The sequence below is a fragment of the Trachemys scripta genome, chromosome 2 (assembly GCF_013100865.1).
Source record: "Trachemys scripta elegans isolate TJP31775 chromosome 2, CAS_Tse_1.0, whole genome shotgun sequence".
NCBI classification, from domain to species: Eukaryota; Metazoa; Chordata; order Testudines; family Emydidae; genus Trachemys; species Trachemys scripta.
The window spans coordinates 219,526,642-219,554,473 of record NC_048299.1 but is presented as its reverse complement, the minus strand read 5'-3'; the positions used below and the strand labels follow the sequence as shown (position 1 = coordinate 219,554,473).

General features: G+C 40.7%; 1 protein-coding gene across 2 annotated transcripts in view; it reads left to right on the top strand.

The window, feature by feature from the left end:
• CA8 (carbonic anhydrase 8) overlaps window positions 1–27,030 on the top strand; it is a 49,056-nt gene extending 22,026 nt beyond the window's left edge. The window contains exons 4-9 of one of the 2 annotated variants that reach the window (XM_034762984.1): window positions 10,303–10,398; window positions 14,112–14,174; window positions 16,352–16,400; window positions 18,232–18,344; window positions 25,383–25,556; window positions 25,955–27,030. In XM_034762984.1, coding sequence (XP_034618875.1) covers window positions 10,303–10,398; window positions 14,112–14,174; window positions 16,352–16,400; window positions 18,232–18,344; window positions 25,383–25,517 — 456 coding nt within the window. In that variant the 3' untranslated portion in view covers window positions 25,518–25,556; window positions 25,955–27,030. The remainder of the gene's footprint in view (window positions 1–10,302; window positions 10,399–14,111; window positions 14,175–16,351; window positions 16,401–18,231; window positions 18,345–25,382; window positions 25,557–25,954) is intronic. The other variant, XM_034762983.1, reaches the window with a different exon arrangement.
• Window positions 27,031–27,832: the final 802 nt, after the last annotated feature.

Sequence of the window (27,832 nt, the reverse complement as noted above, 5' to 3'; positions counted from 1 at the left end):
CCCCCCGAGGGATTCTGACCCCCAGTTGAGAACCCCTGTCCTAAGTTTTCACTAAGGTCCCTTTGCACTGTAGAAGCTATAAAAGGAACATCATACCAGTTCCAAATGGGCAGGTGAAGATTCCCTTTACTTCATACACTCTCCTCCACTTTTGTATCATGTTGTGGGTGGAACCAAAACATGATGCCCTCTAGAAAACCTGAACCTATGGAATGTCCTTTAAGGGCAGTGTTTCTCCATCTTTTTGATATCAGGGACCGGCTTGCTGCCTTCCTAAACTGTGCCAGGGAGATCTCAGGGATTGGTGCCGGTCCACGGATCGGTTGTTGAGAAACACTGCTCTAGAGGACTCTACTGGCTAGTATAAGTTAGAGCAGTCCTTAGGATGTTCCAATTGATGTCAAGGGCAGGTTCAGCCCCAAGGCCAAGGGCAAGGTGATGATGGCTCACCACAGCTTTTGCTTTCCCCCACAGTTGTGCCCTTTGACTTCATCTTTGTTCTGATTGAGAGCCCCATGTGCATCCTAATTTTATTAAACTCAGATTTGTATTCATGCTGAATCTACCTCATAAGTACTATTCTCTACACAGAAAACCTATTCTTCCTAAGAAGCTCTCTCTATATCCCATAGATTCTTTAATATGTAGTAATACTTCTCTTCCTCTTCTACCAAAACCATCTTTCTAGTATAAATTGCAGCCGGAAATCATGGTATAATGCAATTCATTCTCATCTAACTAGTACACTGAAGCCAATTATTATGAGACCTTCTCCAAATTTCAGGCTTTCCAGCTCATCTATTTGGTTTTCAAGCTTCCAGCATTGGTATATAGGCATTTGTAGTCTTTATGTTTAATGATGCACTCATTTATATGTAAACCTTTGCACTGGGATGCCTATACTGGATTTCTCTGCCTTTCTTCTGGTGCAACCTAAATTAGAGCATGCCCTCAGATGCGAAATGTGAAGGAGAGCAAGGAAGAATACAACAAGGTGGAAAAGCTCAGGAGTCGAGTCTGTGACTCACCCTCCATTTTGGGACCCAGAAGAGGCTCCTCTGCAGCCATGCCACATGATGGAGGAGTTCAGAAATTTGGAAGAGGGAAATTCAAAGGGGTGCTGGACTGCAGTCATTGTTGAAGGGCAGGCTTCCCTCTGAACTGGGTTGCTATTCATGCAGATATCTGTCTGGAAGTTAATGCTGATCCTACCAGCTGTAACTTCTACTCCATGCTTGTATTGCACTTCGTCTTTGTCCAAGAGAGCCATTCCACAGTATTCATACAATATTTAAAACCAGAGTGAAATCAGGTTTGATAGGATACATTTGGATATCCTTCTCGATAAGCTTTGTGATGCTTAGCTCACCCAAACAGAACCTTGGAATCTCTTGAGCTTGAGATACACACAGAACTAATAGGGACAGTCTTTGTCTTAAGCCTTTAGACACATGCTTAGCTGACAACAATACTGGCCTAAACAAACTGTTCCAGAGATTACAGTACCTAGTTGCACAGTTAATGGGAAATTTCTGTGTAACCTAGTTCTGACGGAGAAACAAACAAGCTCCCAAGGATTAATTTACATTTGACATTGCTTGCATAAAAGAAGGGAGTCTTTGTAATAATTAGCCCCTCAATGAGAGTAAGAATTCAGGCAATGGAAGAAAATGAATAGCTGATTGCAAAAATAGCACATTAGCACATGCTCAGTAATCATAGTGAAGTTACAGTAGCAACAAGATGTTTTTCTAACTTTGATACAGTTTAAGCTGTGGATCTGAAAAATAATTCTTCATAAATGGCACCATATTATTGTACATATCTGCTCACTATGATCCTCATTCTGGTCCCGCATTGCCAGACCCTCCCTGCCCTCCCACAAAACCCAGCAAGGGCATGCCACATTTCTGCCTTCCCATGGGGAACAAGTAGTGGAGCAGATATGTAGAGAGAATCCACAGCATACTGTTGTGACGTTCCCCTGGTGTTCTCTGGACTAGTGATCTGGTAGGTCACTCCAATCCTTGACTCTGGGAGCCAGCCTTACCCTGCTCTGCTCTGAGAACCCCCCACTCCTGGGCTGTTCATGCACAACCTCTGGCATGTAAGCTGCTTTGATTGTGCAACCAAATGAAATAAAGGCAAAACGCATTCTTAGCTGATCTTAACACTTTCAGTGCCCTTACAAACTTAGATGCTTCTCACCACAGGCCGGCAGGTTGCCCTTCAGCCAGGCTGTCCCCTTTGATCAGCACTTCAGTCACTTGGAGGTGATGTCTGTAGATGTAGGTGAAAGAGAGAGGAAGAGCATGACAAATGTCTCTCCCGTTTATCATGTTCTTTCTTCCCTCTTGGCTTTGTCCCCCCTACTTCAGAGTCAGATGAGCATTACCTCATTGCAATCCCTGACAGACCAAGGGAAGGGGGGTGACTCACTCAAGAGTCCAACAGATCCTTGTTGCTGCCTAGGCCAGTGTCCTTTGTTCCTGTGAGGCTGGGCTGGGTTTGTCCCATACATGCCCTGATGAGGTATGAACTGCCCCTCTGTTTCTGGAGAGTTTTGCCTGGACTTGTTTTAAGCCACATTTTCAGCCTCATAACTATATACATGAAATTACAACCTATACCATTACTATAACAACAATGCTCAGTGCATCGTGAGCCTTCTGAAGACACCCGACATGACAAACTTTGCATTGGATACCACACAATCATTTTATAAGGATGAACATAGAGGTGCAGGGGGTTCCCCCGAGGCACAGAGTGTCACAACTGTGACGTTTAAATCCTCAGCCATACTATTCACAGAGGCATGGAGAAGAACTCAGTGTGGGAAGAGCACAACTGGTAAGCTCATGAGCAGAACTAATCCTCAGGATCACATCACCATGTTAAAGGGGTGCCATGGGCCATGGCTGCTAGCTGGACTGGGGGAAGTGGCTACAGCCAGGTTGTGCGGGTGCTTCATGCTGCATTCTGTTCTCTCAACCAAAATGCTGTTGCCTTGTGCAGACTTTTTCTGTCAGGGCCCAGTCCTGCTGCCACTGAGGTCAATAGAAGTTTGCCTTTGAGGGAACATGAGCTGGCCTGTAATTGCCTTTCCAGTCCCAGCTGCTTAGTTTACTATTAAAACTGTCCTTTGACTAGTGGAGGATGAATAGTTCCTTATGTTTGTCCAAATAGCAAATGAGGGTTTCAGAATTCCTCTCATAACAGTTAATGGAAGTAAAAAAAAATATATATAATACTTTTTAATGTAGAAAAACTGGGCAAATTATTCCCTATTGTGTAAATGTATAAAATACTTACAGTCAGGGCTGGATTAAAGCTAAATGGGGTTTAGAGCCACCAAACCTTTGTGCGCCTATCTCCCTAGACAGATGGCTTGCTCAGCCTCCCTTTCCCAGACAGACTTCCTCCTAAGGGTGAGCCCATTCCCTTTCTCAGAAGAGAAACAGGCCAACTCACCCTAGTAGGTAACTGGCTCCCATTTGCCCACCACAGCCACTGGGCAAGATCCTACACCAATCTGTACTGTTAATCAGATGTGTCATCATAAACAATGGGCTGCGATTTATTTCATAGGGAGCTTTTCCATACAGCATCTCAGGAGGGGTCTGTCACTCAGATGACAGCTGGATATGGGAATGTGGCAGTACAGGGCAGGGCTAATAGTGAGTCAAGTCAGGCATAGCTTAGAAGACTAGGTAACATTGCAATCCAGAGTTTGCACTGCTGGATGTCTGCAGCCAGGTACGTGATATAGCACTTCCTGACTAGGTTTCTCGATGTTAAGAGTAAGACTGGCTGATATCAGAGCTTCATTGATCACTTTTGTTGTCTGTGAACTCATGACCCCTCTGAGCTGCATAGAACAGCCATTGCCGTAGTCAGAAGTAAACTTTTACAAAATTCTGTGACTCTGTTTGTTATCCAAAGAAGCTGGCTGCCAGATCTAATAAACCTATCAGCAGTACAGAGAATGCCTCTGATTCCATGTCAGGCTCCAGCATCCCAGAGCCCCATTTTTTCATTCAGACATAAAAGATTTGCTGTGGTGGCCTGGAAACAGAAAGGCATGGTTTCCTAAATCAGGGCGAGTTGATCATTCTAAAGTTGCAGGTACATCGTTAACATAGGGCCTGAAGCTCAGGTCCTTACTGAGTTTGTATTCAGTTCTTACTGATGCAAACTTCAAGTTAATGTCAGTGAGGATTTTGTCTGAGTAAAGCCATAAGAACTGAGATCAGCGCATGTTTGGATTAAGGAAGGATTGAGTAAAAAACTAAGTAAGGTCCTCAGGCTATGTCCCCTACAGAAAGAAATATTTCTCCTAGGCTCAATTCTGAGTTTCTTAGTGATACTTAAGAAGAAACTTTTCTCTAACTGATGGCAGAACAAGTCAATTTCATCAGCGCTGTGTTATTTATTTACCATTTTTAAGGCTTCAGTTCACCTTGAAAGGAATTCGCTACTAACTTGCCACTCATCCAGCTACAATAAAACCCTTTGAATTATTATTTTCTCCTCCAAGGAAAATAAGTTATTCTTTGACAGCTAAGGACCTTTTCCTAGTTTTATAAATAATTTGTGAAAATACTTACCATTGTGCACCCGACTGGCAGAGTAGCAGAGTAGCTGACTCTTTTTGGCTCAATAAAAACAGCATAATCACTGAAAATCAAAACTTTAGCTGAGTAAATTGTACAGAACCTTTCCTGCTGTACTGACATGTTCAGCTTGTTTCTACTCTGAATGATGGATGCTTTAAAACCACATAATGATAAACTGCCAGTACAGTCTAGTGGTTTTAATCTATTATTTTACCAGATCTGTGGTTATATTCATATCAGTCTGGTATCACCAATATGTGCTCTTTATATGACTGCCTCACATCAATGTAAAATGAAGGTTAGCAGAATATTGTGCATTAGTCTGATAAGGATCAAAAAGTTAGCATCACTCTCAGAATACACCTCTACCTCGATATAACGCTGTCCTTGGAAGCCAAAAAAATCTTACTGCGTTATAGGTGAAACCGTGTTATATCGAACTTGCTTTGATCCACTGGAGTGGGCAACCCCGCCCCCCCCAGAGCACTGCTTTATCGCGTTATATCCGAATTCGTGTTATATCAGGGTAGAGGTGTAGTGAATATAAATTGTTGCATGTTGGATGGGAAGTGAAGCTATGAAATGTACAGTTTACAAATGCATCATATATTTGTATTATAAAAATCTGCAAAAGTGTTAGGATCAGTTCTCCCAAGGTGGACCTCCTACTCCATTAATATTAACAGGAGTTGTTTGTTCTATCAACTGCGGAATGTAGGCCTTAGAGTTCAAATTGTATAATCTTTGTTGGTAGATGGGTTTTCTTTTTTTGCCACGGGTAGTTGTTTTTATTTTTGTGTCTCATGTTGTCACCTGACTTCTGTATGCCTACCCATATTACAAATAAAACAACGAACAAACAAAAAAACAGGCAAACAAAAAAGTAAAAAATAAATGATAGTTTCCTCAGAGCAGAATTGTTTTTCTACGTGTTTTCTGATGTCTTCCTTTCTTGGTTCACCTATCTACTTATAATATATAGAGATATACCTATCTCATAGAGCTGGAAGGAACCGTGAAAGGTCATTGAGTCTAGCCTTCATTAGCAGGACTAAGTACTGATTTTGCCCCAGATGGCCCCCTCAAGGGATTAAACTCACAACCCTGGATTTAGCAGGCCAATGCTCAAACCACTGAGCTATCCCTCCTCCTTATTACTTATACTTATATGGCCTCCATCAATTTAGCCTCTGAATGATTCCCAAGCATATAAGACTAGAAGGAAGAGGTACAGTTTTGAACTTTCTTTCTTCCTCCCCAGTCTGGAGGAGAATTAGCTTGATTGGTTTTTTAATGAAGCTATAAATCTATTTATTTGTTTAAATGTGCATGTATAAAGTCATCAGTGCTAGAGTGAATGCAGTGAGGCGTATGGTCATCCTAATAGTATGATTTGTGGTCATTTCTCATTCTGTTGCCTGTCTAATTCAGATTGTAAACTCCTGAGGACAAGGCCTTTGACTCCTTACTTGTCTGTGAAGTACCATGCACAATGTCTCCTGGAGCTCTTCCAGCAGGCACTGGGAGCATTCTCTCTGTAACCCCATGCACTGTGTGTTTACCTGAGGGGGTGGCGCTGTCCCCCCATATTTTTCCTGCCACTCTGAGCTATGTAGTGGCCACTAGCAGAGAGTAGCGCCTGTGCTCAGGAGAATACCAGGCCTCCCACTGTAGCTGGCCCTGCCTCAGTGAGCGTGAGGGAGGGAAGGCTCCTTGCACATGCAAAAACTAGGCCCAGTCTGTCCCTAACTAATGCTCGTATGCTTCCATCTGTCATCACAGTTAAATTCAGGAGTCTTTTAATTCATGCCATCCTATCCCACCACTCTCTTATTCCCTTCTGCATCCATTTTTATCTCCTAGTAGTAACTGTCATCTCAGTGCCTGGTTTCTGCACCCACAAGGTGGCTCAAGCAACCTTTGAAGCCAAAGGATAGAACCAGGTACATAGAGCCCTACACAGATACAAAATTTGTCTCCTCATCTGATTCATGAGCCACAAAAATGGTCTGTGTATGTGGATATCCACTACAGGGCTCTATAGCTACAAGAAGAAAAGAGCAGTTCTTCTCCTCTGATGTGGACCATAATCATCCTGATTTCCACCAGCCTATTACTATTGTTATTTATTTCTATTACAGCAGCGCTGTAGTCATGGGCCAGGGCCCATTGTGCTAAGTGCTGTGCAAACACAGAACAAAAAGATGGTCCCTGCCCCCACAGAGCTTACAATCTAAATCTAGGGCATCCATGACCAGAGTCCTGAAGTCTTAGAAACTTTTGGGTTGGAAAGTCCTACAAATGTCCCCCTAGTTCCTGCCCAGGCCTTGTGGCAGGATTGATTTAATAATTACTTAACCTGTTCCTAATTGATTGGTGTCTACACTAATCCTGAATATCTCCAGTGTGGACATTTCCACACCTCCCTTTGGCAGTTTGTTCTCTTGTCTAACTTCTCTTTATGTTTTAGGATTAAATACTGACGTCTACTACATTGATGCGTAACTAGTGAAGGGAAGGGAGGGAAAGAGGCGAGGAAAAGGCATATGGACCTTCTTCCCTCCTGGAAAAGTTTAGGGCAGAATATCTCTATAGTACTAAAGAGAGCCCTAGAGATAGCATGCTAGCATGTCAGCTCACAGCACTACCTCTCCAAGTGTTAGTGGGCTGTGGGGATGTGACTGCTCTCCAGCCAGCTGATACATCCTGTGGTTAACTGTATGTGCTAGCTAGAAACAGGTAGTCATGAGCTTTGCTCCAGTTCAGAGCAGCAGCAAGGTGCACTTCACAGCACAAATCCCCACCAGGGTTTCTGTAGCACAGGACGCACCTCACAGTATTTCTGCTCCTCGTTGTAGACTGGCCACAGCAAAATTTGATCACTAATGTTTTTCTTAATAATGGAGCTACAATTATCAGTCACGTTAAACAGAGATTGGAGCCCCATTGTACTGGACAACATACAAACTCATAGTAGTGGACAGTCTTTGCCCTGAAGAGCTTACAATCTAAATAGATAGGTGAGACACAGCAGGGAAGGCACAGAGAAGTGAAGTAATTTGTGCTCCCCAGTACACAGCCGGTCAGCTTCAGAAATAGAACCCAGGCCTCCAATTCCTGAGTCTAGGGCCCTAGCTACTAGGCCAGTCTGCCTCTCAACAAGTAAAGGGTGCTGAAGTGCTATATGGGGCTTGTACATTCTCCCCGCTGATTGAGCAAAATCTGAAGTCATGCATTTTCCTTTTAGAACTTCAGAAAACAACTTGTTGCAACGTTGCTGTCAGAATGCAGAAAAATGTCATTTTACAAATGTTACCTCTTTGAACGTAACAACACATTGAATGTCATGGTGGCTTTAGCTCAGATCTGCCTGTTGACTTAGTCAAAGTAATGGGCTCTCTAAACGTTCAAGACCATTGTTACGGTCACAGAAGGAAAGGTTTATGCTGACATTTAAAATAAAATTAATAGCAGTGATATGGGGTATTGTTTTCTGCAGTACCAAGGACATTGCCATCACAATTGCAGTCACTGGAATGTTGTTCTTTTTTGGGTGTCTGTACAAACCTGTTTGTAGGAAGTAGATTTTTCCTTGTTAATTTCAGGGTTTGTTATGTTCATGGGATTGCATGAGCCCCCTCTAGTGGCTAATGTAATATCTGCAAATTCCAGTCTAATCAAATAATGTAGCATTTTGGACAAATAGTCTGACTTAAGGTATAGCATTTTTTGCCTTCTAAACTAATTGGATTTGTATTAGTTCATCTTTTCCCTAGAGACAGTATTAGTAACTAAATTGTCTTTATTTGATTTTTTGTTTTGCTTTTTAAAGAATCATTTAATATTAAAAAGTGAAAATGGAAATAAAGGTCATTTTGTGAAAGTTTCAAATATATGAACAGAACAAAGTTACAAAAGGACCCATTTAAATAGTAAACTTAAACAAGATGTCAAATAGATTGATTTGCTCCTTCACACTGATTTGCTTCCAAGTAAGGTTTTATGAATGCAGGACGTTCAGGGACACAACTTAGTTCTGTGTCTTGTTTTAGCTGGTAATTTATTTGCCTATAACTCTTGTAGATGGGTAAGTGTTTTTTTATATTAGCACTGCTCAATGCAAGTGGACTTTCTAATGAAACTTAGCTTGGAGTTTTCTTTATCATGTCAAATATTTGTGTTCAGAATGAACAAAATGATCTATTATGCTAATTTGATTTGCAACAGTACATTTAAAAATCCTTTATTGAATGTTTCTGAAAGAATGATAATCAGAGTTGTATGTTTGGTTTCTATCCGAGCTGAAATAAGGGATGAGGCAGCAGTCTGAGGGCCTGATCATGGGAGATGCTGAGTAATCTAAGCAAACTCTCTGGGGGTGGAGAGCAGTCATCACTGCTTGGGGGTGCTAGGCAGAAATAGTAAGACGGAGAAAAACTCTATTTTAAAAAACTATTTTTTGTGAAACTGGGAAAAATGCTAGCTAAGCAGGTGACATTTTCACCCCTCAAACACCTAACAATGCAAAACATCAATCACTCGATTTTATAACAGGGAATTAAATTTAAAGTTTTTTGTACCTGTTTTATCTGCATGGAATGTGCCAGGGCTGCTCCTAGATATACTTAAAAGCAGACATGCTTGAGTGGGGGAAACCTCTGCAATGCCATAGCCAAGGAGATAACGTGTTATCATTACAGCTGGAAACAGTCAGCTGTTTGAAATGCATATTGCCATTGACTATATAAAGCTGTCAATGTTCCCCTTTCTTTCTTTTCATTAACAGATTGCTTCTATGACAGGGGTTCCCAATTCTTGCTGGGCAGCTGTACCAGTTTGCCAGAATAAGACCTCCCTTTTACCAGCCAGTGACTACTGCTTCCTGTTTACCTGTGCTGCTACTAATGCAAGCCCTGATTCAGGGAAGCTGGTTAAAAGTAGCTGGATGTCCACAGGCTTTTATTGGCACTTTGGGGGAGGGGAGGGGTGAAGGCAGTTTAATACACACTTATTATCCACCAATACCTTCACCCTTGCATCTGCAAGCTACCTGTCTCCATTTCTCCCCAGTCATGCTGCCTGTGTTTACCTTTTCCCCATTTTCCCTTTTCCCAACCCATTACATTCAATGAGCGGGGATGGGGGTGGGGGTAGGAGTAGCGGGGGGGGGGGATTGTTGTTCATTGATGAGGTCCCAGCGGTTCAACATCGCAGTGGTAGTTCATGAGACATGTACTATCAAAAAGGCACAGCCAGCCAATTAAATGAATGTTAGGAAAAATCTATGTCCACAGCCATACTCTAACGTGGCGAATATGAATTTGTGGCTTGGACGAGAGCTAGCTGGCAGTGACAGAGGCCATGTCGATGGGTTGAGTTTGCAGAGTTTATTTCAGTGCCTCAAAATGAGGGAGTACACCATTTGTAATGCACTGTCTGTTACCACATTGATCCATGCCTTTGTCATGGATACTTGGCAGCTGAATGCAAGACATCCTTTCTGTGGTTAAAATAGGAGGGGAAGTTATCAACAGTACCTTCTTTCTTTCTGGACTTATAATGGTCATCATGCGATTCCATCTTTTATAATATGTGCTGGCTTTGTTAGCTAAAATCACCTTCCTGTTTCTCAGGCACACACAAACTTTTACCTACTGGTGACATTGTCTGCATCATTTTGTTTTAGCTCCATCTAATCCACTGGAACTCTACACTGTACAGCAGTATTGATGAGGCAGTGGGGAAGAAGCACGGGATAGCTATCATTGCTCTGTTTGTGCAGGTAAATATTTTACTGTGGTAATCACATGTTATCATTTGGCTCCTATAAAAGAGCCCCCTTCTACTTTCTACTGTTAGTGATTTCAGAAAACAAAAGAAATCGACAGTTGCTTGTATTCTAATACAACAAGTATTTGTCTACACGTATCTTCAGTGCAAATGGTAACTAAAATGATATTTGATTAAAAGCAACATACACCTCTATCCTGATATAACGCTGTCCTCGAAAGCCAAAAAATCTTACTGTGTTATAGGTGAAACCGCGTTATATAAAACTTGCTTTGATCCACCGGAGAGCACCCCCCCCCCCGAAGCGCTGCTTTACCACGTTATATCCGAATTCGTGTTATATCGGGTCGCATTATATCGGGGCAGAGGTGTATTTAAAATAATATAACTAAAGAATGGAAAACGTACCATCTAACAGTCTTGTCCTGCAGCCTTGTCATGTCATATAAGCTAAAGAGCAGTGGGCTGGTTGGGTACTTGGATGACATACCTTTAAAGAACACTTAGGTGGCAGCAGGAAGTGGTGTAGGAAATTTAGAAGGTGCCACGCTGTCTTCTCACTCAGTCAGTACTAGGTGGTATTGTGCTGCTGCAGGTGCTGTATAAAAACTGAAGTGCTGACCACTCTTTTGTTTGTTAAAAGTCCCACAGCACTGATGTTCTGGCCAAACTTCCGTTGGGGTAATTACATCCTGTCTACCTCAGTTCACCCTGAAGTTTCAATTGGAAAAGGAAATTCTTAGTTTCTTGTCCTAAACTGTTGTGTCCAACGGCATGGTGCTACCTGTAAATGGTGGCAGTAAAACACAGGCCTTTGCTGGGACAGGTGTGGAATCACACCCTTCCAGTGGGAACAAAAGGAGGTAGTGTGCCTCTGGGATATGACACCTCCTAGAGCTCTCAGGGACCACGTCCACTTAAAGTTTGCTCCCTTCCATTCTTGGCCAATTCTGTTATTCAGGCCCTGGGAGATACGGGGACGGGAGGAGTGTTGTGTGGATTAGTCTCCACTTACTTTCTGGCCCCAGTGCTGCCAATGGGGGTAACCCTGTAGAGAATTTGTGCTAGACCCAACGACACCAGCATAGTATGGCCTCTGCACAGGAGTATAAGGAGGGGAGAGACTTTCCCTCTTCAGAGACATTGGACTGGGAGATGCTGGGTGATGGTGCTCAGAGGGCAGCCCTTCCTGAAAAGTCAAAAATAAAGGAGCCGTGTGGCCTGTTGGTGACCCTGGGTGTTAATTGGGTGTTCATGTGATCCCCTGACTCTAAGTGACACTAAGTGGCTTCAAGAGCTGTGAACGCTATGAACAAAGCCAACCAGTTTTGATTCCCAAACCCCCTGTGAACCCAAAGCATCAATTTCACATAGCCCTAGTCATGACAAGCAGTGAACGGTTCCGTTTAAGGAGGTTTGAGGAAGAGAGTTATGATTCACATTTAGATCAAATGGATTTTCTTTCACAGTTGTACTGTTAATTAGTCATATTCCATAATGAGCTTCTGAGCACCTCTGAGATTTACCTCTATTTGAATGTAAAGGGACATTGGTTACAGTCTCAGCGCTGAGATAGAATTGTTAAACAGTAATGCTAGAAATTCTCAGTTCTCTCAGCTTCGTATCCTACAGGCTTATGTCATAATTGCTTATGTAAGTTGCCCTCTAATTCCAGCAGAGGTAACTTTGGAGTCACTTACAAAGTTACATACGATTCTTAAATAAATCTTTGAAACGTAACCAATATCTTTTTTTCTACTTCTGTCTCTCGCCGTAAGCATTCCATGGTGTTTTCTTATTAGCCAAGAAAGGCTCCACATAATTAAAAATTGTCTAAAAAAATCATAGTTTGCTTTATGCTACTTATTAATGGTCCAGTGAGAAAACAAATTAAGTCACATTTCTTTTCAATTCTGTTAAAGGCAGAAAGAGTGATTTTTTAAGCCACTGTTTATAATTGCTTCTTGGAGGTTTCAAACTCCTACTGAAACTTTTTTCCTCCTAAAAACCTATATGCACAAACACATGCCCTAACACCCCCAACACCACTAGTTAGTTGAAGTGTTGGGTGCTTTTAAAAAAAAAACTATTCCTGCCTTGGTGTCAGTTCCCCCTGCACTCCAATTCCACCCATGCACGGGCATTTACACAAATTTGGCAGATTAGAAGAAAAGTCAAATTTTAGGTCTTTCAATCTTGTTAGAGTTCTTATGAATGTAAAAACACTGGTGTGGGGGAGAGGAGGGGTCTTGTTCTGCTCTCACAAGCATGGTGTAAGTTAGGAATAACTCTGCTGAAAACATGATGCATGGTGACATCAAAATCAAGCCCAGGAAGTTTTGTGAGTTCCCGATTTTTAGGGGGGAGGGATTTTCAAAATCACCTACTTAAGAGCATGAGTCCCACTGAAAGTCAATGGGTCCTGTGCTCCTAGATCACTTACATGCTTTTGAAAATGCTCCCCATATTTTATTCTATTTCCCTTGTTATACAGGAGGTCTGATTAGATGATCACAATGGTCCCTTTTGATCCTAGGAAACTGTGAATCTATGATTCTATTCTTTATGGACTCTCACACCCCCTTCACCATCTTAGTATCTGAGTACCTTCCAATAAGGCATTAAGCAACGTGAGTAACATCGGTCAGATGTTGTTCATTCTTTCTCTCATCCTCTCCAGAGGGGGAGAATTGTGTGTGCAGTGAAGTTTTTGGCTTCTGTAGGTTTTTTATGCCCATGCTGCTCTATTAGTGCTTATGTACCTAGCTCAGAAGCATACTGCATTTAAACAATGACATTTTGTAAACTATCTGAGCGCATTTGTGCCCATGTACATGTGCATACAGCTCTTAATGAAGTCAATGGCAGGCGTGCATGTATGTGTGAGCATATGTATATATCTCAGGTTAGAATCAGATCCTGATTCTACAATGCAACCTGGCTACTTTAAATCTACATTAAATAATCAGGATCTCTCACCTTAAAAATTTCTTTCTACATGTGTCTTTTGTCCGCTTCTCAAAGACATTCAATAAAGGTGTGGGGTGAAATCCTGGCCCCACTCAAGTCAATGGGAATGTTTTGGGAGTATAAAAGGGGTGTGGGTGTGTATGGGGGGGGAGTGGGGAAGAAAGGGGTGAACTATGATTCTGCACTTTTCATCCAAACAAACTTTCCTTAGCTTCAATGAGAGGTTATCCTCAATAAGGAGTGGAGCACACAGCCTCAGCTATGCAATACTATGGGAACAAACTCAAAGGTTTCTTTCATGCTTGTGTACTAAGTTCTTTTCTATGTATTTTTCTAACAAAAATGTGTAAGGACAAATTGTAGCCTTGGCATTTATATCTCACAATGCTGCATGGCTTTGACCCTTACATGAAGCATGTGCTGCACTATTGAGGCAAAACAAGGTGAGTTCAGGCTTATTAGCCTTGACTTTGACTTTATTTTTTTAATTCTGTCAGTTTCTGTTACTGTTTTAAAGTTACTTAAACCTAGTTTCATTCTGGCCAAGGTCTTTATTGTATGGGAATTAGTACCTCTTGTTTGAATTTGCCATGTAACAGAATAGTTGGTTAATCCAAGGTTGTGTACAAACAAGCACTGAACTGGCCAGACTTGTTGACCTTTCTCTTAGTTTTCAGAAACAACACAGCAGTGAAGTTCATTTTTGGGTTTGCTTGTTTGTTTGTTATGTTTCAGATAGGAAAGGAACATTTAGGTCTAAAGGCCGTAACTGAAATTCTCCAGGACATCCAGTACAAGGTGAGGAATTGTCTGAGGGAAACAGAAATACTTGACAGAGATGGACTGAATCGGGGAAGGGCAAAGAAGATAAACTGAAGCAGAGAGTACAGTATCAGAAATGTTTGTGCTAAGATATCATGTGGGAGCCATAATACAGTGGTCACCATTAAAAGTCAACATTTAACAATAAATCCCACACAATTAGTACAGTTATTTCCTATTCTGACTGCAGGGAAAGTTTTAATCTCATATACCATTGACGGTTCACAAGTATTGGTTTTTTTAATCATACCAATACTTTGTCAGTGTGAACTCAACCACCAAGAAAGATCTGTACTGAATGTTCAAAGAACCCCAGTGTCAGTATTCCCCAACCTGTCAGGTTTCAAGTTATACAAGAACAGAATATGCAGGCCGAACACCCAGGCAAAATCACAACTGCAATATGGCTATAGCATAGTGGAACCCTGTTAAGAAAGTCAATGAAATAGATATGGCATTGGAATAGGATTCAGGAGATCTGGGTTTTCTTCCCAGCTTTGACACTGATTTATTCTGTGACCACTTAATCAAGACACTTAATCTCCCTGTCCCCATCTGTAAAATGGGGATAATGATTATAAAGGGCTTTGAGATCGATGAATGACAAGCACTGTATAGGTCTGAAAAGGCAGATGTTTTTGGAATTTTAGGAATTATGTATTATTATTAATTAATCTGAATTTTAAATCTTGTTTTAGTTGAACAATATCTCATGTACTCCAGGTGTAGCATTCATTTCTACAAACTATTATTTTGTGTGTGTGTTTGTGTATGTGTGTGTCTGAGAGAGAGAGAGAGATTGTATAGAACTCTTTATACTCTATTGGTAGCACAGATAAAAATAGGAAGATCATGAATGCTCACTCATGAATTCAGAGGGCCAGCATGATACATGCTTTGTGCATATATACATTTTATTTGCACTAAGCACATCAACATAGTCTTATATTATAAAGTGTCACACCCAAAAGTCACATCTTCAATTTCAACCCAACTTTGCCATAATCAAAAGAGATTAATGAGAAGTTTATGATAATATATTCGCGAATACTTAGAATTGGTATGTTACATGTTTTTCTAATAAGCTTTCCAAATCACAGAGTGAAGCACAACACTTCCTGCTCAGTGGGCCTGATCCAAACCCACTGAAGTCAGTGGAAGTCAATGGGCTTTGGATTGGATTTGTGTTAGGCATTTTGATGTGGGAAATACAAATCCAGAAGCTCAGGATTTGGCATGTAAGTGTAGGAGGGAACTGATTTTCAGATGCTTTGTTTTAAAACGCATTTTTAGTTAATTAAATTTACTGCACCTGTTAATAATCTCTAGGTGCTTCCAATTTAAAATAAAAATTAAATCAAATGTAAACAAAGAACAATTAAAGGGATCTTCCTTAAAATGCTTCCCCTTTTCCTTGAGCAAGGCAGCCACTGCAGAGATCCCGCCATCTGCTACTAAATAAAAACCCACATGCAACATATAACAAAATATTCCTCTAAGGGATAACCCTTCCCCCCCCCCCCCACACACACTCACTGGTAATTTTTACATTTATAAAGCATTAATGTTGGTGTAAAACACCTTTCTGCAAAACCCCCAAAAGCTTTGAAATTCACTTTTGAAAATCAAAGACATTTTCAATTGTGCAGTTAACTCTGTCCTTCGATGCACATGTTGTCATCCATGATCTCAAAGGCCACCTGCTATTAGAAATCTATGGGCAGAACTTGGCCCTTAGAAATAATGGAGTAAACAGGCTGCTTGGGACAAAGCTCACTTAGGGGCCAGTCCTTCAGTTCACTGCGTGCAGGCACGCAGCTTCACCTATGTGGAACGTCACTGAAGCTAATGCAGTGAGCTGCAGGATCAAGGCCTTACAGAGGGCTCCATGCCAAAAGGAGAGACTAAGCTAGCAGAGATCTACAAAAATGGGCTGGGTAGCCTTAGACAGAAAATATAAAATAAATAAATAAAAGGGTTGTATAGCTGCAAGGACTAATGTAATGATGATTCAATGGAGACTGTCATCAGTGGTTGCCAGGGACAGAAATTCAAGGCTTACTGTGATGACAACATTCAAAGGCTCCTTTTTTCCCCTTCAACATCTTTTTAATGAGAATTGGAGATGAGATGGATTTGTATTGATTTTTCAGGGGAAGTCCAAAACAATACCCTGTTTTAATCCCAACTCTTTATTACCAGGTAGGTGTTGTTTCATATACAGCAAACCTTTACTTACTAGTGTAGATGTACTGTTACATATGTTACATCTGCATTCTGAACAGTCTAACGCCTTGTGCCACTTTATAAAATCCTGTTGCAACTCATTCTTTCCTGGAGAACTTTAATGTAGTTCAATCAACAGCAAAACTTTCTGTAGATCTGGACATGAGTGCTCCATTGACCAACAGTGTAGATGAACAGTGTCTGGCTATCAGCAATTTACCCATTGAGTACCCATTATATTTCTCATCGTGTGGAATCATTGTTTCCAAGATTGCTGCCTCTGCCATGCAGTTGACAACCGTGATACTCACAGGAAGTCACAATTTACATCAGTGGCTTCTTTGGTCCCCTAGAGGCACAGACCCAGCCTGAGGTGATGTGGAGATACAGTGTTTCCCTGAGCATTCTAGTGTACCTGGGGCATGTGGATGCCAGTACATCCTTTAAGATTGTACAGCATCCACTACTCTCTGGCCAGCCAACTTAATAATCTCCCATCCCTGCTGGCTTTTTGTGTTTTCTTTGTGCAGTGCTCTCTACTCCGCCAGGCTTCAGAGGGTAGATATGAGTAATTCTTTATACAGAGCTGTTTTTCTAAACAATTACTGTACAACGTTTGATAATTAATCCCCACAGCTCCGTTGGGCTTGATGTCAATGGAAAGCATGCCCCAAATGCTAAGGATATCTACATCACACATGGGTAACAGAGAAGTTAAGTGACTTGCTCTAAGTCACACAGCAAATAAGTCTTAGATCAACAAAGACAAATAAGTGTAACCAACCCCATTGCAGGGTGTCATGAAAATTTGACCCCTTTTTTGACCAGTTCTACCAGTTTCCTTCAGAACAAAGCTTCCGTTGTAAGGGCTGCCTCCATGCCAAATTCCATGCCATTGTGGCAGTCTCTTTCCACAGTACAGACCCAAAACTACATTAAAAGAACATTTTTAAGGTTGGAAAGTCAAGTACTCAAAAGATTGGAAATGCCAGAATTAAGGCTGCAAATGCAACCTTAATTCAGCCCCCTGTTGCATACACATTATGATACAGCCTTTAATTACATGGTCACATAGTGTTTTTTTCCACAGGACCCTTGCCTACCAGCTCGGCCTAAAATTAAGGACTGGATTGTGGCTTTAAGTCAGTGCCCATGTTGGGTGAGGGTGAAGATGTTTGCAGTGGAACAATGCCTACGGGAGAACTAGGAGAATGCATACAGTGGCACCTTTACAGGGGTGCAGCAAGTGTTCTTCCTCATGATGGCCAAGGTGCACATGTGGATATGGAGGGAGTGTATAACTACAGCCCTAGCCATACCTGCTTCTCCTCATGGGGCTTCTGTTGCAGCTCTTGGCCCTATCACTGTGGGAGCACAGGAATTTAAACCCCAATCCAGCAAAGAGCTCTGAGCTCCTTGCAGGATCAGAGTCAGAAACTGTGTCTGATCTCCTCTGACCAGGGAACAAGAAAGGAACTAATTCTTTCATCTTCCCATTTATACAGGCAGGGTTAGGCACAAGGGAGGCAGCCCTTACTAATGATTAGAGCAGACAACCAGGGAATCAAAGGACCTGGAATTGGGTTTCCACTCTGTCATATATTTGCTGTGTGACTGAGGACGTACACTCTCTGAAACTTGTTTTTCACATCTGTAATATAGGGATAATAATAGCCATTTTTGTAGATTTTAGCAGTTTTAGATTCTTGGACAGAGTAAGTATAAATTATTATAATAAAATCTGTGTATATGTGAATAGAAACTCCTTAATTACTACATTAACATTAAATTATCCTTTTAATTTCAGATCCTCTTCTACGTGATTATTGGGTATATGAGGGCTCCCTTACCATCCCTCCTTGCAGTGAAAGTGTTACCTGGATATTATTTCGATATCCATTGACTGTATCCCAACTGCAGGTAATAACTGTGCTTAAAGTGACCTGAGAATATGGTTCTGAGCTAAAGGTTATAGCATACAAATATATAGCAGGATGCTATACCTAGATTTTCTTGAAGATCCCATTAGATCTGTACATGGCTTTTCAAGTAAATGTTAAACCTTTTGAGTCAGTGAATGCACGGAAAGGTCAAAGATGGAAACAAATCTTGTTATCATTTATCATCTGAATTTAAAATAATTCTTTACTAAAGTGAAAGCAAGAAATCAATGAGCTAAAGAAATTCAATCCTTTGTAATCAAAAGCTTTCAAATAGCACTTCTTTTTGATGTTAAAGGAACAAAGACACACTGGGAGACAGTGTGTCCTGGAGAATGAAATTGTTAATAGTGTAGGTTAACTCTATTACTTTGGACTACATTTAATTTATCTTACTCTTTTCCTAATCCTACATAATAAAAGTTGGCAAATGAACAGTCAATATAAATTTGGCCCATTTTTTAAAAAAATATGCTTTTATAATATATATAAGCCTTTCTGCACAATATAAATCAAAAATACCAAAGAAAACTGTTGGTGCTGAACACATAAATATTCCCTGGCAGGGTTTGAAACCCAGTCATAGGAACACCAGCAATGAGCAAGGTGAACCTAACTATAACACAGAATATGAATGCATTGATTTTTCATTGTCCGTGCTGAGAGAAGGCAAAACAGTAGAGACAAAAGAACATAAATAGTGACAAACTGGATTTTTAATTTTTTTTTCACTTTTAATAATCTAAGACAGGGGTCGGCAACCTTTCAGAAGTGGTGTGCTGAGTCTTCATTTATTCACTCTAATTTAAGGTTTCACGTGCCAGTAATACATTTTAATATTTGTAGAAGGTCTCTTTCTATAAGTCTATAATATATAACTAAACTATCATTGTATGTAAAGTAAATAAGGTTTTAAAAATTTAAGAAGCTTTATTTAAAATTAAATTAAAATGCAGAGCCCCCTGGACCGGTGGCCAGGACCCGGGCACTGTGAGTGGCACTGAAAATCAGTTTGTGTGCCGCCTTCGACAGGTGTGCCATAGGTTGCCTACCCCTGATCTAAGGTGTTACTTGTAACACAAGTAAAGAAATGTGTTTGTTCACAATTTATTTTAAGTTGACAGTGTTTGTTTTAATATGAGAGGTTAATTCAACAATATAATTCATTGATTAGGGGGTTGGATTAGATGATCTCCTGAGGTCCTTTCCAACCCTGATATTCTATGATTGATCATAGAATAAAAGCACTAGCTCCCAGTAAACTTATTTTTAAATTAAGTGACTGCAACTAAAAAATATCTAATCATGAGTCTGACACTTCTTTTCTTGCTGAAAGGACAGGTCTCATGACAGTCTAGCACTGATTGAATGAAAACACCTCTGTTGATATCAGCAGACTCAGAATAACTGTTGTGAAAAATGTACTCTGTATTAATATATGTCACCTGCTATAACAATCCTAGTATGATAGTGTTAAAAGGTCTTAAATATGAATGTAAACAAAACAATACTCAAGTATCAGAGGGGTAGCCATGTTAGTCTGTATCCACAAAAACAACAAGGAGTCCGGTGGCACCTTAAAGACTAACAGATTTATTTGGGCATAAGCTTTCGTGAGTAAAAAACCACTTCTTCAGCTGCATCAAATAATACTGTGGCTATCAGATTGAGGCCTTGAATGACATTCTGCTTTACACTACTTAGATATTTTAGCCTATATTTTAGTATGTAAATACAAAACCTTGAACACAATAAACACAACTGAAAATGCTAATAGATTTTGCGGGCTATTGTGGAGAAAAGTTTACTAAATCTCTTTTTTCATCACAGAAATTCCTGGAGATTTTGGTATTTATTAGGAGAAATATTGCTAGCAATATGAGAGAGGCTATTCTCATGATGAAATAAAAGAACTAAGTTGTCCCTTATTCATCTCGATAGGTGGCCATTTTGCCCTAAGTCACGAGCTCAGGCAACCCTGTGTCCTGTTAGCTAGCCATGAGTAATTCAGTATATGATAGGCAAATTAAGGCAATTAGTGCACAGTGGCTGGCACAATTTAAGCTACCTACACACCGATGATTCCACACTAGTTAACACACAGGAAAAAAAGTTCTAGAGGTCATGGCTACTACAATGAAGACACACAAATTCACAGCAATGGTTGAAAAAGCAAGCTAGATGCTAGGATGTATTGTGAAGGAGATAGAGCTTAATGTGGCCCATATTATGCTGCCATTATATTAATCAATGGTTCAGCCTCATCCTCTCACCTTGATTACCCAAGTTCACTTTCAGTCAGGTTTCTTTAAGAAAGAAAGCAGTAATACACGATGTGCAGAGAAAGGAAAGAAAAGTGATTAGTGTCAGTAGGCCAGATCTTTCAGCTGCACTGTTGGTTGGATTAGGCCTTAACTTGGCCTAAACAGCTCAGGGAATATCACCTCAGTTGAAGGGTCTAAAGATTATGTAACATAAGTTTAGATCTCCCATTCCTATACATTCCAACACATTTTCATTTTTGCTCAATATGGGCACAAAGATGGTAGAGAAGTTCTTGTATAAACTGGTTTGATCTAGACTTAATTATGAGTGGCTGATAAGGATTCCAACCAGTTGGCCTGATTCTCCTCTTACTTATAATAGTTTTATATTCCATTGACTGCAGTGGAGTTACTCTTGATTACACCAGTGTAAGAGGAGAATCAGGTCCAATACATATTTGTCACTTTGGTAGCTGAGATTGGAACCTATTAATTACCTGAGTAACAAAAGAACAAACAAGGAACAGAACTATCAGGATACTAGGGCCTGATCCTACTCCCCCGGCAGTCAACTGGGACCCGACTGCGCAGTTGTTTTCACAAGCAGTCCTATTGAAGTCTGGATGGCTTTTGCCAGTCACAGTTCAGCAGTGGGAACAAGGGGTTCACACTCTGGCCCTTGGAGTTTTTTCACTCATGTCAATAGGAAGAAGATCAAGCCTTTACTGGATAACTGCTCCCTCCTAGTGTCAACCTTCTCCTTCTTCCTCCCTTCCCTTCTCTTGTCTGTTTATGACCCTCACTTGTCTCATGTTACCTTTATTTCAATGGGAAGGACAATGTCTTAATTTGTTTTGGGAGACACCGAGCACATTCCTATGCACTACAGAAATATAACATTGTAATAAGAATAGTATTCTCCCCCTTATGATGTTCCCAAAGGAAAGGAAAAATAGGGAAAAGCTTGTTCAGACTTTCCTGGACAATTTGTTTTTCTAACTGGACACTTGTGAAGAATTTGCTTTGTGGTTCACTGAAGCACAGAACAATTGCATCCTCTGAGCCAATCAGAACGTGGCTTTCTAACAGTGATACAGTGAGCAGCTGTCATTCCACTATACTCACTGCCAGAGTTAGCTAGTTTTGAATTGAGTGGTTAGATCTCTAGCCCCTTTGTCTAGCTCATTCGTACCGAATCATTTAAAAAGAAAATAAATAGTCACTGGAATAGATGATTGTGGCTGGAGTGGTATGGAAATATGTTCAGCAAAATAAAGAACTATGGGAGATTCATAGTATTTTGTTCACCCAAAAAAGTACCTGTTTTCATAGAATGTGTCACTAAGGTACATGCAATTTTCAAACAAAACTGGAAACAAAAAAACACCTACATGATAATGGGTCCATTTTCCAAGCAAATCTGATTTTCACAGAGGAAACATTCTTGGGTTTGTGTTGTGCTATGAAGAAAATAGCCATTTAATTGAAACCATAAATAAAGCAAAATTTAAAGACTGAAATCAGGAAATCTGACTTAAATGTTAATTCTGAAAAATAGAAGCTAATGGTGTTTTTGTCACCAGCTGTGATATAAATGATGAGCCGTGTCTACACAGTGTTTATAATACAGCGAAGAGCTTTAATCTGGTTTAGGGTTCTGTATAGTTAACATTTTGGGCTTGAATTGGTTCTCAATAGAATTCTAAGGGACTGTTTGGATGGATTTTAGTGGGACCAGGATTGGGCCTTCTTATTCCATTCAAAAGGTCAGCTCATGCACCCTGGATCTGAACATGGATGGAACCCTCTGTGCCTGGATCTCCCTGCTCCCAGGTGGAATGGGTTTTTGCTGGGAGAGGGAGCCACCTCTACCAAAACATCCTTTTCCCCTGCAGGGCCTTGCAGAGTGTGTTTCAAATGGTAGTGTCTGTGGGAGGGGAGAGGCATGGGAAGGTTGGCAGAGGGTGGCAAACTACACATTGGGTGGGACAGAGCCAATGGGTTACACAGTTTCCCTTCTCTTCCCTGTGGAAGTTATCTGGGAAAGGTAATAGAGCCTGGGCCTGTATTATCTTTCCCATAGAGCCACTTCCTCAGTGGTCATGAGGACAGCCGTGGCTAGCAGAGCCCATGGAGTGTGTCTGGCCTTGAACCATGCTATCAGGAATTGGGCAGGCAGACAGTGGGGGCTCCAAAGCTGATGCAGACGCACAGTGCGTCTCAGTGCGATGGCTCTGACTCTCTGCAGATCAAAGGTTTGTGATAGGGCCCCAGAACTCAGTATGTGGGACTGGGGTGAACCCTGCCCTCCTGACTGAATGGTGTTGGAGCTGCTCTGTGAGGAAAGCCTCCAGGAGGTGAGTGATCCAGCTCGGCGTACACTGCAGCGCATTTGAAGTTGAAGCAGTGGATAATTCCAAAATATTGGCTTTACAGAAAGGCTTTTTCCTGCTTGTTTTGTTTTTATGTGAAGTCTCCAAGCCTCCAAAGATCAAACGAAAGCTGTGCTCTTGTGAAATGCTTCTTCCCAAACTACAGTGGTTTCAGACGATTCCACTATTGATTCAGTTCAGCTCTGGTGGAAGAGGCCACCTTCAGAAAAGACGCTCACTGCTTCTACCAGCACTTGACTTCTGCAGTTAAATAATCATAAAATAATAAAAAAAAAATCTTCAAGAATAGGCGTCTGTATTCCAGCTAAATTAATACAACAGCTCTACCTTAAAAAGCATTCTAAAAGAGCCTCACCACTCTTCCCTCCTTTCATCTTTTCAGTCCAAGCTGTCTTCCTTACATCTCAGCTGTGAGAGGCACAACATGCTGCTCTCTGAGGAAAGAGAATCTCAGCTACAGGGAAGAGTTAGCTGCTAAATCAAACACATACATCTGAAAAGAAGCGACTCTGTACTTTTTTGGAGTAAATAACAGTGATCGTGGTTATCTTCTGAATTACAATTGGAAACTGTGTCCCCAGCCAATATAGCAGCTACAAAGATTCTAGAAAATACCACTAGCTATCTTGGAACACTTTACTTTCCTAAAAATCTGGGGTTAGATTTACATGCCCCTCCGTCTCTATTATACATGCATAGAGGAGTCCTCTGTGACACATTTCCCTTCTTGGGGCTGGCAGAGCCCTTTCTGCATGCTGGGGGATCAGTGTGGAAACAGAGTCATGCAGGAGGATGAACGGATAGTAGGAATACCCATCATCCCCCCCCACGCTGGCCTCACAGACGTTACATGGAAATGATGATATGATCCTAGGCTCCATCACTTTTTCTGTGGAGCTCCAGTCTAGGGATGCAATGGAGTTAGGTTGCTGGGGAGTTGGGTGCCAGGGCAGAGATACAGAAGCTCAATGTAAAATGGCAAAGTTTTTTAATGGTTTTCTACACACAATGGAGTCTCTGTGAGAGAATCATTATAGAGATTTCCATGCAAAAAGCCCCCTTGGGTGGGTTTTACTTTGAGTGGGGAGAATCTACCCTCTATATTTTGTTATTATGCCAAAGAAAAGATAAGAAATGTAATTCTTCTATGAAGTTTAATTATTTAACAGATCACTCTTTCATGTTACTTTCCTTCTACTATGATGTTCTTTTCTGTTTAAAATACATGTGATTTGCATTCATTTAAAATCCTAAAAACAAACTGTCAAAAAGAGTGTGCTATTGCAGCAACGTGCACAGACTGGTTCAGTAGTGCTGCAAGACTACTTTTTGTCTCATGCTTAACAAATGAAGATATGTCACTATGAACTCACCCTCTGGCACCGTTTCTGATATCACAGAGGACTTACGCTGCTATTAAAGGAGCTATCCCTGATTTACCATCCTCTAAGTGAGAGCAGAAAGAGGCCCCCTGTCTGTTGTGTTATTGCATGTATAGGAGGTGATCTAAAATGAAATGCAAGATAGGGAAATATCTGCACGACAGGCCTTAGGTGCTTTGTTGCCCATGGCAGAAAACGTTTTCGGTGGCCCCTCCTGCACCAACCCAAAATGCACAAGCAAAACACAACAACTAGAAAAAACTAACACACCAGGGATTTGGCACCCCTGAATGTGATCATTTGGCACCCCTAAATGTTGGCAGTCAGGTGGCTGCACCAATTGCCCACCCCAAAGGCTGGCCCTGAATATATGCTCTAAAAAAAGTGGTGATAAGATATGCAGAGATTAGCTTTCAAAACCATATGCGCACACTTTCTTCTTTTGCCCACACAGCTACATATTCGACATGTGCAATTATTTTTCTGCAGTTACAATGTAGGCACTTATTTTAAAAATAATTGGCTCAAAATACCATATTCATGTTATACCAACAATTTAAAAAATACAGACATTGGCTAATCTGCATTTTCTTCCCCAGTTATGTTCAGTTTTTAATCTATTGATTTAATTTTTCAAAAGAAGTTTCTAAAATTGCATGGAGAAGTATGAATGTCCAAATATTTGGCGAGCACTTTTTCAAGAGCAAGCTGTAGTTTGAGCTAGAACTCTTTGGGACATTATGCACACAATCGAATAGTTTGACATCTGTTGTAATTGCTAATCATTTTGCCCAGGCAAATGCAGTTTTTGTGTACAAATTAATTTATCCACTCACAATTACTTGATTATGAGAATTGATATGCTCAGATATTTAGGCTTTGAAAACCACACATTCAACTATAGTTAAGATTAGATCATTGGCCCCACAGTGAACAAAATATCTAAAATATTCTGCATGTAATTTCTTTACTTTTTCAGATAGAAGAGTTTCGAAGACTGAGGACACACGTTAAAGGTGCAGAACTTTTAGAAGGCTGTGATGGGATGTTAGGAGATAACTTTAGACCAACTCAGCCACTTAGCGACAGAGTCATCAGGGCTGCATTCCAGTAGCAAAAGAAGAAACAACAATGAAAACAAAGCTTTATTCAGGTAAGGGAAAGTTCAGCAGAAAAACAAAAGTGGAAAGTAAGTCTATTCAAACAATTTTCATGATAGAGATTGTGTTTTAGGAGACAATGCTTTTAGACAAATGTTCTGGGTAACCCATGTACTTTGAGCCTTGCATTATTTTAATTTTTCATCTGATACCACAATATGTTTTGCCTTTATCTGCACTCCCAAACACCTTGTAATAATTAGGTTCAATATAGCCTCTGTCCAATACTTAGTAAAGTCAGTTGGAGTCTTTTCATTGATTTCAGTGAACATTGGATTGGGCCCTGTTAGAGCAATTTGGTTTCCTGTGACAAGAAGTGCGCTAAACCTGAGGACAAGTGAGATTTGCCTAGTTGGATTCACGGGTTGATTTTTACATTTTGTATTTTTAGGACTCCAGTCACCAATGAGTCGTTTTAGTGTTACAGAGCTCCACTCCTTGAGACTGATAAAGATGGAAGAAAATGACCTCGTCTCAAAGGAGAATTGTTTCATTTGGATCTCCTCTGTCCTCTGTTAAAATGTTACTCTTTTACTCCAAATGCTGCATGTTTAGTTAGGCACAGCCAATGCATGCAGAAGAGGATGCTGAATATTTGGCCTTTTCATGGCTAATGTTAATCTGTTGTTCCATTAATTAGAGTAGTTATGATTGTTTCTTGCCTCAGTAATGTTTTTAGCTTCCACGGGCTTGAAGAACAAGAAGTAAAAGATGACTTTGGGTCCCGTGCATAGGTGCAAATACACATTTGAACCTTCACTACTCACACGTCAGTTAATCAAAACTCCCACAGTCTATTTCCCCTGACCTTACATTTAAAAATCCCTCAATATTCCAGCATAATTCACCAACTCTCATTACACTTAGATAACCAGTGTACTACACAGCAGCCTGCTGATGGGATATACTAACACTGAATAAAAGAGAACTTACTATGCAGACAATAGGATCAGCCCCAACTTGGTAACCAACATTATTATTTAACAGCCCTCCAACATTGTCAGGAAAATGGACCATTCCAGATGCACAAGCTACTCACTTGCTCTCTGTAATGCCTGATGATGCAAAATAAGTAGACATATCTCCATAGCTACAATGATCAACACACTCCTCCCACAACATACATTTCAGGATCCATAGGTCTTACACATACCTGTCACAATAATGTGATGTACCTCATCCAGTGGGTGAAATGAGACAATCATTATGTTTCTTGAATTAACTCTCAGAAAAATGATAAAAGACAAAAACATCATATCATCCATGGCCAAACACTTTTCACAAAGTGATCACTCCATCTCTGACCTCTCAGGCCACAAAGCAAACCTGAACAATACTTTCAAAAGGTGAGTCTGGGAGCTTAAATTCATAACTTTGCTAGACACTAAAAATCATGGACTCAGTAAAAACATCAGATTTATGGCTCATTACAACAATCGGTAACTCACTAACCCTCCTTTGTTCTATGACTGCAGAGGTGTTAACTGCCCACTTCACCTTGAATGGTCTCTGGCAACTTGTGTTAACTCCTTATGCTTAATAATTTGTATTTAGCTGTGACACTCTGAGTAATTTTACCATACCTGAAGCAGAGCTCTGTGTAAACTCAAAAGCTTGTCTCTCTCAACAACAGAAGTTGGTCAATAAAAGATATTACCTCGCCCACATTGCCTCTCTAATATCCTGGGACCAACACAGCTACAACAACACTGCAAACAAAAGAGAAAAACTAATAACATTCTGCTCAACCACTAAGAAAAGTTCTCACCCTGGGCAAATGGATGAGTAGAACATCTATAAAACTTCTCTAGCCCTGGAGTGTCTGAGTTTTGTACCAAAATACAAGAGCAATTAGGCCACAGTTATCCAATAAACTGCTCAGCTCTGCAGGAAGAATCCAAATACATAAAAGCAACAATTTCTGTAGCCCCAGGAACCACTGGTTAAAAAGAAAACAAGCACATATTGAACCTCACTTGGAAGAATGCCACCATTTGGTTTGTTATACGTAGAGGGGAGAATACTTCAGAATCCTGCTGGAGTGTGAAATCTTAGCCTGATTAATTCAATGGCAAAACTCCCACTTGACTTCAGTGGGACCAGGATTTCATCCCTCATCTTTATGAGATTATGTTTTGAGCTCCAGCTCCGAATCTTGATTGGCATAACAAGTGATCAGGCAGAAGATGGCCCCTCAGGTAGATTGGTAACTTGAAACGATCAGAAAATGGAGACATTAAAACCAATGGGTTATAAATGGTCTCTCTTA